The following is a 12,228-nucleotide window of genomic DNA, read 5'->3' as shown; positions in this document are numbered from 1 at the left end:
TCAAAAATCCCATTAAAAAATGGGGCTCAGAGCTGAACAAAGAATTCTCACTTGAGGAATAACGAATGGCAGAGAAGCACCTGAAAAAACGTTCAACATCCTTAATCATCAGGGAAATGAAAATAAAAACAACCCTGAGATTCCACCTCACACCAGTCAGAATGGCTAAGATCAAAAATTCAGGTGACAGCAGATGCTGGCAAGGATGTGGAGAAAGAGGAACACTCCTCCAGTGTTGGTGGGACTGCAAGCTTGTTTAACTACACTGGAAATCACTCTGGTGGTTCCTCAGTAAATTGGACATAATACTACTGGAGGATCCTGCAATACCTCTCCTGGGCATCTATCCAGAAGATTTTCCAACCGGTAAGAAGGACACATGCTCCACTATGTTCATAGCAGCTTCATATATAATAGCCAGAAGCTGGAAAGAACCCAGATGCCACTCAACAGAGGAATGGATACAGAAAATGTGGTACATTTACACAATGGAGTACTGCTCAGCTATTAAAAAGAATGAATTTTTGAAATTCCTAGGCAGATGGATGGACCTGGAGGGCATCATCCTGAGTGAGGTTAACCAATCAAAAAGGAACTCACACAATATGTACTCACTGACAAGTGGATATGAGTCCAGAATCTTAGGATACCCAAGATATAAGATACAATTTGCTAAATGCATGAAACTCAAGAAGATCGAAGACCAAAGTGTGGACACTTTACCCCTTCTTAGAATTGGAAAGAAAACCCCCTTGGAAGAAGTTACAGAGACAAATTTTGGAGCTTAGACCAGACGATGGACCATCTAGAGAATGCCATTTCCGGGACTCCATCCCATAATCAGCGTCCAAATGCTGACACCATTGCAGACACTATCAAGAATTTGCTGAAAGGACCCAGATAGAGCTGTCTCTTGTGAGGCTATGTTGGGTCTAGCAAACACAGAAGTGGATGCTCACAGTCAGCTATTGGAAGGATCACAAGGCCCCCAATGGAGGAGCTAGAGAAAGTACCCAGGGAGCCAAAGAGATCTGAAATCCTATAGGTGGAACAACAATATGAAATGACCAGAAACCCCCCCGCCCCCCCGCCCTGGAGCTTATGTCTCTAGCTGCATATGAATCAGGAAATGGCCTAGTGGGCCATCAGTGTAAAGAGAGGCCCATTACTCATGCAAACTTTATATACCTCAGTATGGGAGAACAAGAGTGCCAAGAAGAGGGAGTGGGTGGTTGGGTGAGTGAGTGGGGGAGCGTGTGGGGGACTTTTGGGATACCATTGGAAATGTAAATGTAATGAATACCCCTCAAAAAATTGAAAAAAAATAAAGAAAAGAGTTATGTTAAAATAATTTATTTGATTTCACATTTCCTTTACAATAAGATAGAGAAATTGAGGATTCATACAGTGCTGGAAGAGTCTTAGTGGTTTTTAGAGGAAAAAGAAAAGTCCCAACATGTCTTCACTGAGTACTTGAGCTCTCATCACGAGGTGACCACAGCAGCTGAAAATTGTTGTCTCCAGGGAGAGAGGCAGGAAGTCCATGTTGAACTGGAAATAGATAGGTGGCATTCCAGGCGTCCCATCTGGGAACCAGTGAGTCCTGACTGCACATCATCAGTGATAGGTTCCCAGGAAGCTGTCCCGAAGATGCAGACATGCCATAATCCCAAGGCTGGTATACTGGAGATGGCATCACCATTGGAGTTTGAGGGCTTGAGGACGGCCTGGGATGACCAGACCGGTTATACAGAGCACCTGAGAGGAGAAGAAAGAGAGAGAGAGAAAGCATAAACATGGCACCCTCATTCTCCCTGAGTCTCTCTAAGTAATTGTCTGGCCTCTGGGTCAGAGTCAACTATGAACAAGTCCAAATTCCATTGCCTTGAGGTGACACGGGAAGTTAGACATTGGGGGCCAGAATTTGTGCTGTATGCAACAACACAGCCCTGTGGGAATGGGGCTTCACTCCATAGTCTGCTCAGCTCTGTCCTCATGAAGGACAGGCCATCTGATGACACGACTTTCAGAACCCCAAGTGTCTATGCAGAAGAGACTCACCTGGAACACGGCCTCTCTGACATTTGGGGTCGAAGATCCTGTCCAGATAATCTCTATAAGGAGAATACAAGGGTACATCCCTGGATCTCTCTCTACTGAGAGTCGAGTGCAGATCCTTCATGGTCCACATCAGGTCCAAACAGCTTTGGATGTCCTTGAACAGGCCTCGATGATAGAGACGCTGGCAAACAAGACTGCTCTTCTGCTTGATCTTCTGGCCTGGGTGGCCAATTTCCCTTTCAACCACTTGCCACTCCTGCAGGAAGATCTTGATTTCAGGGTCGGTCCATGGGCTACAGGAAGGGCCTGCAGAGACAGATGGGCAAGATGAGTATATTGGAGGTCACACACTCATACCTGTCACCTTTCCTCAGGGATTCTCCCTGCACATTGAACTGACAAAAATGGTTACTTTCTGTTATCAAGACCTTGGGAACACTTGCAGCAGAGCCCAGGATCCAGAGTCTACCAGGCTCGTAATACCAAGAGGTACACTCACTGGGAATTCATCAGTGTCTTCAGCTTTACAAAATGAATAGGAGTTCAGATTTAGGTTTTAGCCAAGGGCAGGTTTCAGGCAATATAATCCAACCTTGGAAGACCACACTGTCTCAACTTAAAAATATCAGAGACACCGAGTGAAACCAAGGTCAGTTCATTGAAGTTTCTTTTATGTATTGGGGTTTCCTTCCATGGTGCTGGCCATCCTACAGCTCACTAACACTAAGCCCAAACTATCTAGGACATCACACTGATGTGCTTGCCTCTGGCTCCCCCTCCCAAGTACTGGAATTAAAGGCATGGGATGCCAATGTCGCACATTTGCTAACTATCTTCACTTCTTGGAAACTTGAGCTGAAAAGCAGACACAAACACAGAACTTTAATGGTTTGTTTCCTTCTAACTATGATATAATCAACTTGACGACAAAGAACAGCCATGACAAGACCACCTCCTGTCAACTCCTGACTATGATGCCACCTCAGGTCATGCCTCCTTTCCAAAGGAAACCATAACTGGTATACAGTCACAGATGGGTGATGAAGCCATCCACGGAGAAATGGCAAATGCATTGTATATTTAACAGTGTCATAGTCATACCTAACGTGATAGAATATCCCCCACACAAGTCCAAATGCAAGGGAAAATATCAAAGGGTATATGGGAGTTCCAATCCTTCCAACAGGAAATCAGAATTTCATCACCCTTGGACATCATCAGTGATGAGTTCCCCTTAAGCTTTCCAATAGTGGTAGGGATGCGATAATGCCAATGTGCATACCTGGAGAGATGGCACCACCAATGCAGAGGGAAGGTGCATAGGAAGCTGGGGGATTCCCGTGCCCATCAAACCAAGGACCTGAGTGAGGGGAGAAGAATGAGAAGGCGTTTAAAATGGCACCCTCACTCTCTTTCAGGCGCTAGAAGCGATTGTCTGGACTCTGGGTCAGAGTCAAGTATGAACAAGAAGAAAGTCCATTGCCTTGGAGTGACAGAGGAAGTTTGACACACGGAGCAGGCCACTATGGGAAATAAAGGCCTATGGGAAAAGGACTTGCAGCAGTTGTGTGCTCTGCTCTATGCCCAGCTGATGCTTTCCTCTGGGACCTCAAAATCCCCTCTACACAAGAGACTCACCTGGCACATAGCCTCCCTGGGATCTGGGGTGGCCCAAGATCTCGTACAGGATCCAATCATAAGGCGAATACAAGCGGTAAGCCCGGGGCCTCTCGTTACAAAGACGTGTGTGCAGGTCCTTCATCTTCACCATCACATCAAGGCAGCTATGCTTGCTCTTCCTCAGACCCCGATTAGAGAGGCGTCTGCTAAGGAACTTGGCCTTCTCATGCATCTTATTGCCTGGGTCTCCGAGTTCATATTCAACCATTGCCCACTCTTCCAGCAAGATCCAGATTTCATCCTCAATCCACGGGCTATCCCACGGACCTGCGAGGCAAAGAGGGATGCCATGAGGATATCAAAGGTAACACACATGACCATGTCAACTTTGATTAGGGACTTTCCCTGTACACTGATTGGCCAACAATGGCTTCCCTCATTTATCAAGTGGTTAGGAACACAGTCTTACCAGCCCTGTTACAGCACCTACCCTGCTCTTCACAGTAAGAAGTACACTCATTGGGAAAACATAGGTGTCTGCAGATTTAGGGATGGTTTGGTCCCAGAATACAATGGGATCCACAGCATTAGTGCTACCAGGGAATGTTGGATCTGTAGAGACTCATAACCACATCCACGACAGGGAGACACTCAGAGCTTTCTGGGACAAGGGCATACATCAGGGACCACTGAATGCTGGTCTATCCTTGCTACAGATGTCCAAGTCGGGGCTCTTTCATCTACACGAAGTCACAGAGCAAGAGAATAGGAGAGCAGGGATTTCACTCTGAATACCTGAGGAACTTTGGCCTTCCTGCCTCAGCCTCCTCCTTCTCCTATTGGCTTCATTGTAATTTCTCACACTTTGGACTCGGTTATCTTCTCTCTGTGCAGAAAGGAAACAATTAAATATTAAAGCAGGTTGCAAGCTACAGGAATCCCTGTTCCCCAGCTGTGAATGGACTCAGGTAGCAGCCTCCAGTTGCATAAGCTAAAACAATGCACCCTTACTTCCTCATTCACAGATGCTGGTCCATTCTCTTCTAATGGGAAAGTTGGCCTCTGATGTTAATCCAAAGAGGATCTACAGTGAACAGGGCAGGAGCCCTTGATCAAGTGGAGGAATGAAACGGAAGCAACTCTCCTTTGAGAAGACCACAGCCACTCACTCTCTCCAGTTCACATTCTTACCATTTTCTGCAGGGGAAAAAATTCCCTTTCAAAATCTAATCAACTCCAGCTATGCTTCAGACACAGTAAGATATCAAGAGAAACTGTGTGAAACTACACTTTTCCATCCTAAGTCACACAATATGGATGTCTGACAGGTGGCCATAATGGCATTCACTGCTAAGAGGAATGGGGATTCTCAGAAATTTAACATCATTCTTGGCTACATAGTTGGTTGTGGGCTAAAACCTAAAAACCCAAGGACAAAATAAATGTAGTTGGTGTACCTCTTCAATTTACAGACATGGGTTCAAATTCAAGGTAGCTAACCATATTTTGTATGTGCCGAGGCACAAATATCCCAGTTACCCTACAGAAAATAGGAGTGAATTTAATTGCCCCCAACTCACCTGCATTTTGTCTCTTGAGATTCCTTTCCCGAACACAGTGAGGAAAGTAGGTTCTAATGTGTCCCGGTGTTCACAAGAGTCTGCAATGCAAGGAGCTCTGCTTACTTGCCTGGGCTAGTACAAGTCGGAGACTCCTGTGCAAATGTGGTTCTTTATAAAGCTCTACAGTTTAATTGAATCTGACCCACCCAACCTGTATGTTTAGGGTGGCTCAATTGTTGACCTGGTGCCTTTAATCCTACATCCCATGCTGAGGAAAGAAACAGGCTCATGAGCAGGATCTCCTAAGCTACATAAGCAAGACCCCACAGTCTCCACTGAAAATGACCAAAGAAACTAGGCCAATTCATTTAAGTTCATTTTATGAGACAGAGTTTATTCACCTAGTTCTGGGCATTCTTCAACTCACTAAAGTTAAGACCAAAATCTGGTGTCTGATACACCGATCGATCCACTGCCTATAGCTCCCTCTCTCATATGCTGGGATCTCAAGTAAGGCCCAGACATTAACACATTTACTAAATACCTTCTTAGGTGTCCTGGCTTTCTCCTCTGGATGAAGGCAGTGGATTCTCAGGTGCTGCACCCCCATGTCTGCCTAGATGCTGCCATGATTCCTCTCTTCATGATATGGGGCTGAACTTCAGAACCCCAATGTCATTCCCAGTTAAATGTTTTCATTCCTAAGAGTTGTTGGACATGGAGTCTCTTCAGAGCAATGGGAACCCAAAATCAGGCAGAAGTTGGTACCAGCACTGAGATACTGATGTCATAGACCTGTACACGTTTTGATTTAAAGGAAAGTGGATTTGGGGACTTTAGATCAGAAAAGCCGTGGAATGTCTTAAGTGGAGCTGGGTGGGTTATTCTAGCAGGGACATGGATGTCACTGATGCTGACGGTGAACTGAACTCTGGGTGGAGTCCTCAAGAGGTTTGTTTCAGAGGAGAAGAATGTTAGTATGTGGCCTAGAGATGGGTTTTTCTGATATTTGGTGGAAAATATGGCTGCTTTTTGCCCTTGTCTGAAGAATCTGTTTGAGGCTAAGGTGAAAAGACTGAGATCATTTGAAATTGCAAAGGGTGTCTATAAAAAGTCTTTAAAAGAATAGTCTTTGTTCTTTGATTTACAGTGATCAGGAGCTTAAGGATAAACATAACAATCATAAGACTAAAACAACAACAACAAAAAAATCTATGGTTCAAAGGCAAGCAGATCTTTGAATTCATGATGAGCCTGGCTCATTCCAAGCCCTAGGTGAAAAAAAGGTTAAGTACAGGCGTGGTGGTGCACACCTTTAATCCCAAGACTCAGGGGACAGAGGCCTGTGTATCTCTGAATTTAAGGTCGTCTACAGATTAAGTTCCAGGAGAGCCAAGCATAGGCAATGAATGAAATCACTGAACACAGAAAGTTGGTAAAGATGGAATAGAACATGGGGTGCCATGTCCCAGTACACCAAGCAGTAGAACCCTGCAGCTTTGGCCCAGTACAAATTAGGCATCAAGTATATTGCAACCTATTATTAAAATGGGTTCAACCTCGACTCTAACCTGCCATCCCACAAATGAACTTGAAGTGAAATGTCATTAGAGTATGGGGGAAGTGGACTTGTTCATCAATACTTTTTAGGAGGCGAGCTCAATCTTTGGCAGCAGTTCAGTCCCATAGCAAACCGCAAACATGATACAGTTGTTGCAGACCAGTCCTCTAGGCAGGCAGATATCACATTCAAACCAGCAGCTTCAGTCCCTTCTCTACTCAGACACACAAGGCACAAACCAGAAGCTACAATCCGGTCAGGAAGAAACTGACAGATATGACAACTGGCCTGAGGAGAGCCCACAAAGCAGAAATCTGATGCAGGAATCTAGGTAGGATTTCTTGGATGAGGGTTTCTCAATCGGAGCTAGCTTTTCCACCTGTAATCACTCAATGTCCCTAGGTAGGGCCAACCAATACTTGTGTATACTTAGGGAAGAATAGTGACTCAGAGAAAACCAAACTGACGCTCAGTGCTCATTATCCCCTAATGTTTGTAGAGACATTTTATATGCCAACATCACAGGTCCTTTCACCTGTTTGCTACATCAAACATCCTTTCACCTGTGTCTGCTTCAGCAAAACATCCTTTACCCGTGTCTTCCTCAGGGAGACATCCTTTTCACCTCTGTGCCTCAAGAAAACATCCTTTCAAATAATTAACTTTGCAAAGAAACTAGGAGTTTCCTTCAATGTGACTCTAGCTTTCGAAACAGGAATAGAGGAGGTTAGTGGGACAATTGATGCTGGTTAAATAGAGCATAGAAATTAGAGTTTATTATAATAAAGAGACCACTATCACTGAGGTGAAATCTTCTGAGAAGTGTTATCTGAGAGTACTAAGAAGCTGTGTTCCAGAGATTGCCAAGGTTGTACCTCATGCTGTATCTGGATGTGGTAATAGGTGAGATTCATCCAGGTGGTACTGATTTTTAAGATATGAAGGGGTTGTGGAGAGCAGCTGAGCCTTGTCTCCCAGAGATACCCGGGAAGGCCCTTTGTTGTTGTTGTTTTTGTTGCTGTTTTCTTAATGTTTGTAGTTTCTTTATTTTTAATTGTTTTTTTTTCCTTTTCCTTTCATATAAAACTCATCAATATATTTTCACCCCAAATGCTGGCCCCCTCCAAATCTCTACTTGATCTCTGAGTAGGTGGACTCCCTGGGTATTACCTCTACCCTGATCCATAAAGTCTATGCAGTTTTAAGATCATCCTCTCCTACTGAGTCTAGACAAGGCAGCCCTATGCTACTTATGTGCCTAAGGCCTCAGATCATTGCATGTATGCTCTTTGTTTGGTAGGTCAGTCTCTAGGTGTTCACAGGTATCCAGGTGAGATGTGACTGTGGTGTTGGCCTTGCCTTCAGCACCACGGGAAGCCTGTGTGTGAAGGTGCAGCCCTAGTTGCAGTTGATAAATTAGGACTGAAGGAGTCATGCAAAGAATTAGTGACTAGGTACATTGAAGGGAGCCTTTGAGAGGCTATTGGTGAAACCTACATGTAGTAGAAGTCCCCAGCCATTTGGAGATGCCAATACCATGGGATGACCAACAAGAATAATAGTAATGGAGTGTCATCCACCAAAGCCTAGAGTACTATAGAAGGCAGAGATGAAAAAGTGACCCAAGCCCTATGGATGAGCCCAGATGATCATGTGTGGATCCCAGACATTAGAACAAGAACATGCAACTTAAGGTTACCATTTAGACTTGAGGATATTAGAGAGACCAGAGGCATAGATAAGCAGCTCAGCAAAGCTCTTAACAAAGCTGGTAACAGACATGGAGATACAGAGTTTGGAGTTTGCACAGATGAATTTTTATCTTGCTTTGGTTCAGTATTTCTTCACTGTAACTTTTTCAAGTAGGAATATATATCCTGTGATGCTGGAGGTATATGATCGGCTTTGTGATTTTGATTTTATACAGCACTACACTAAAGTCATTGACTGAACATTAAACCACATGATCAAATTATGGCCTTTCGATTTTTTTTTTTTTGAGATTGTTGTATAGTATGGGGCTTGTTCAGTTAGACTGCATATTTTAGCATTATGCTATAGCTAGGTATAGCCCATAGACTCTTGTGTTTGAACAAGGGGCCAGGGAGAGGAATGTGGTGGTTTGAGTAAGCTTGGCTCACAGACTGGCTTTAGGTGACCCCTTTGGGAGCTTCATCAACTCATAACACATCTCCCCCCAAAACCAGAAAACCCCCGCTCTAACTGCAGTTAGTGCATTCACTTCCTAGGGAGGATGATACCATGCAGGCAATGTAGATCTTTCTTCTTTTCTGGCCTTCTTGTAGACCTATTACATATATGTATGTCTCAGAAGAGAGCCCTAGGTCATGATGCATTTAAAAAGTAAACAATTTATGGACTTTAATTAGACGTAGAGTGATGTAATTGTACAATGTGGAATGTCACGTGCAATATAGATGGATACTAGATACATAGATACATAGATAAATAGATACATAGATACACAGATACACAGATACATAGATACATTGACACATAGATACCTAGATACATAGATACATAGATATGGGGAGATATAGAGACAGATAGAGATCAAGATACATATATGTTGACGTATATATATATATATATATATATATATATATATATATATATATGTCATATATATTTTTGTGTGTGTGTGTGTGTGTGTGTGAAAGTGCGTGTGTGTGTGTGTGTGTGTACATGTGAATCACCAGGCCATTATTAGACCTAACATAACCATCCTTTCTAACTCTATATGAGATAGAAAATGAGTTTGGTGGCAATGTCCCTTGACAGATATTCTATTTTATCTAAATATCTGAAACCTAAATATTTAGATAATTTTTCATATTCTCTCAATTGACCTTGCATGTACCACCCTCGTACAACTCAATTTTGAACCCATTATCACAGTATTCTCAAAATATCGAGTCTGTGGATCACTGACCAGAATTCCTCCATCAAGAGTGGCAGATAATGAAAGAGCTGCTCAGCTGTTGTCTGTGAAGTAGAGAGAGTTGCAGACTCAGGGTCAGGAATCTTATGAAAATGGAGGGTAGACAACAGGGATCAGGTACCCACAAAATGAACCTCACCATGAAGTACCACATCCCCTACCCCTATACTTATGTCCCCTACTAAAGTGACAAGAATGAAACATGAAAAGAGTTTGTAGGCCTCAGCATTGGCGGGAGCCATCTTGCTTCCGGGACTCCACAGCAAGTAGTCTGCCCAGGTGAGAGTGTACACTAGAGAAGCTAACAGCTTCTGTGACAGCCCAAAGCAACACAGCTTCTGGGAAAGGTCCAGTTTTTGGCCTTCATCTTCGGCCAGGAGGGAAGTCCTAAGGCCAGATATCTGTGCACCTTCCTTATAAGAGGAGATCTTGTCTGCTGAGAGTGCTCTGACCATTGAAACTCAGAGGAGAGAGCTAGTCTCTCAGGTCTGCTGATAGAGGCTAACAGAATCACCAGAGGAACAATCTCTAACCAGAGACAACTATAACAACTAACTGCAGAGATTACCAGATCGCTAAAGGTAAACGTAAGAATCTTACTAAGAGAAACCAAGACTACTTTCCATCATCAGAACCCAGCACTCCCACATCGCCCAGTCCAGGGCACCTCATCACACCCAAAATGCTAGACCCGGATTTAAAAGCATATCTCATGATGATGGTAGAGGACATCAAGAAGGACTTTAATAACTCACTTAAAGAAATACAGAAGAACACTGCTAAACAGGTAGAAGACCTTAAAGAGGAAGCACAAAAATCCCTTAAAGAATTGCAGGAAAACACAACCAAAGAGGTGATGGAATTGAATAAAACCATGAAAGACCTAAAAAGGGAAGTAGACACAATAAAGAAAAGCCAAAGTGAGGCAACGCTGGAGATAGAAATCCTGGGAAAGAAATCTGGAACCATAGATTGTAGCATCAGCAACAGAATACAAGAGATGGAAGAGAGAATCTCAGGTGCAGAAGATTCAATAGAGAACATCAGCACAACAATCAAAGAAAATGGAAAATGCAAAAAGATCCTAACTCAAAACATCCAGGAAATCCAGGACACAATGAGAAGACCAAACTTACGGATAATGGGAGTAGATGAGAATGAAGATTTTCAACTCAAAAGACAAGCAAATATCTTCAACAAAATTATAGAAGAAAACTTCCCAAACCTAAAGAAAGAGATGCCCATGAATATACAAGAAGTCTACAGAACTCCAAATAGACTGGACTAGAAAAGAAATTCCTCCGGACACATAATAATCAGAACCAAAAATGCACTAAATAAAGATAGAATATTAAAAGCAGTAAGGGAAAAAGGTCAAGTAACATATAAAGGCAAGACTATCAGAATTACACCAGATATTTCACCAGAGACTATGAAAGTCAGAAGAGCCTGGACAGATGTTATACAGACACTAAGAGAACACAAATGCCAGCCCAGCCTACTATACCCAGCCAAACTCTCAATTACCATATATGGAGAAACCAAAGTATTCCACGACAAAACCAAATTCACACATTATCTTTCCCCGAATCCAGCCCTTCAAAGGATAATAACAGAAAAAACAAACAAACAAACAAACGAACAATACAAAGATGGAAACCAGGTCCTAGAAAAAGCAAAAAGGTAATCCCTCAACAAACCTAAAAGATGACAGCCACAAGAACAGAATGCCAACTTTAACAACAAAAATAAAAGGAAGCAACAATTTCTTTGCCTTAATATCTCTTAATATCAATGGACTCAACTCCACAATAAAAAGACATAGACTAACAGACTGGCTACACAAACAAGACCCAACATTTTGCTGCTTACAGGAAACTCATCTCAGAGAAATAGATAGACACTACCTCAGAATGAAAGGCTGGAAAACAATTTTTCCAAGCAAATGGTCTGAAGAAACAAGCTGGAGTAGCCATTCTATTATCTAATAAAATTGACTTCCAACCAAGAGTCATCAAAAAAGACAAGGAGGGCCACTTCATACCTATCAAATGTAAAATCCTCCAAGAGGAACTCTCAATTCTGAATATCTATGCTCCAAATACAAGGGCAGCCACATTCATTAAAGAAACTTTAGTAAAGCTCAAAGCACAGATTGACCCTCACACAATAAGAGTGGGAGACTTCAACACACCACTTTCACCAATGGACAGATCATGGAAACAGAAAGTAAACAGGGTCACAGTGAAACTAACAGAAGTTATGAAACAAATGGATCTAACAGATATCTACAGAACATTTTATCCTAAAACAAAAGGATATACGTTCTTCTCAGCACCTCATGGTACCTTCTCCAAAACTGACCACATAATTGGTCACAAAACCAGCCTTAGAATATACAAAAATATTGAATTTGTCCCATGCATCCTATCAGATTACCATGGACTAAGACTGATCTTCAA

At 42.8% G+C, this 12,228-nt stretch overlaps 1 protein-coding gene across 1 annotated transcript; it reads right to left on the bottom strand.

The window, feature by feature from the left end:
* Nucleotides 1–1,462: 1,462 nt before the first annotated feature.
* On the bottom strand, nt 1,463–7,718 carry LOC147004280 (uncharacterized). Its single transcript, XM_085838433.1, has 6 exons — nt 7,680–7,718; nt 4,477–4,567; nt 3,700–4,008; nt 3,344–3,421; nt 2,062–2,367; nt 1,463–1,758 (listed from the first exon to the last, which is right to left on the bottom strand). The coding sequence occupies exons 1-6, from the start codon at nt 7,716–7,718 to the stop codon at nt 1,463–1,465; spliced, it is 1,119 nt and encodes a 372-aa protein (XP_085694559.1).
* Between the last annotated feature and the right edge of the window lie 4,510 nt (nt 7,719–12,228).

Source organism: Mus caroli, unplaced genomic scaffold (genome assembly GCF_978045245.1).
Source record: "Mus caroli unplaced genomic scaffold, Mus_caroli_1 scaffold_6, whole genome shotgun sequence".
NCBI lineage: Eukaryota > Metazoa > Chordata > Mammalia > Rodentia > Muridae > Mus > Mus caroli.
This window is presented reverse-complemented; position numbering and strand designations above follow the sequence as displayed.

Bases quoted from the DNA above. Each gene is read 5' to 3' on its own strand.
- LOC147004280 (XM_085838433.1), bottom strand. From the start codon at position 7,718: ATGAATCTCACCTATTACCACATCCAGATACAGCATGAG. The intron at 4,009-4,476 runs GTATTCAGAGTG...TTTGCCTCGCAG, and splicing joins GGAAGGCCAAAGTTCCTCAG to GTCCGTGGGATAGCCCGTGG. The intron at 1,759-2,061 runs GTGAGTCTCTTC...TTCTCCTCTCAG, and splicing joins TCAGAGAGGCCGTGTTCCAG to GTGCTCTGTATAACCGGTCT.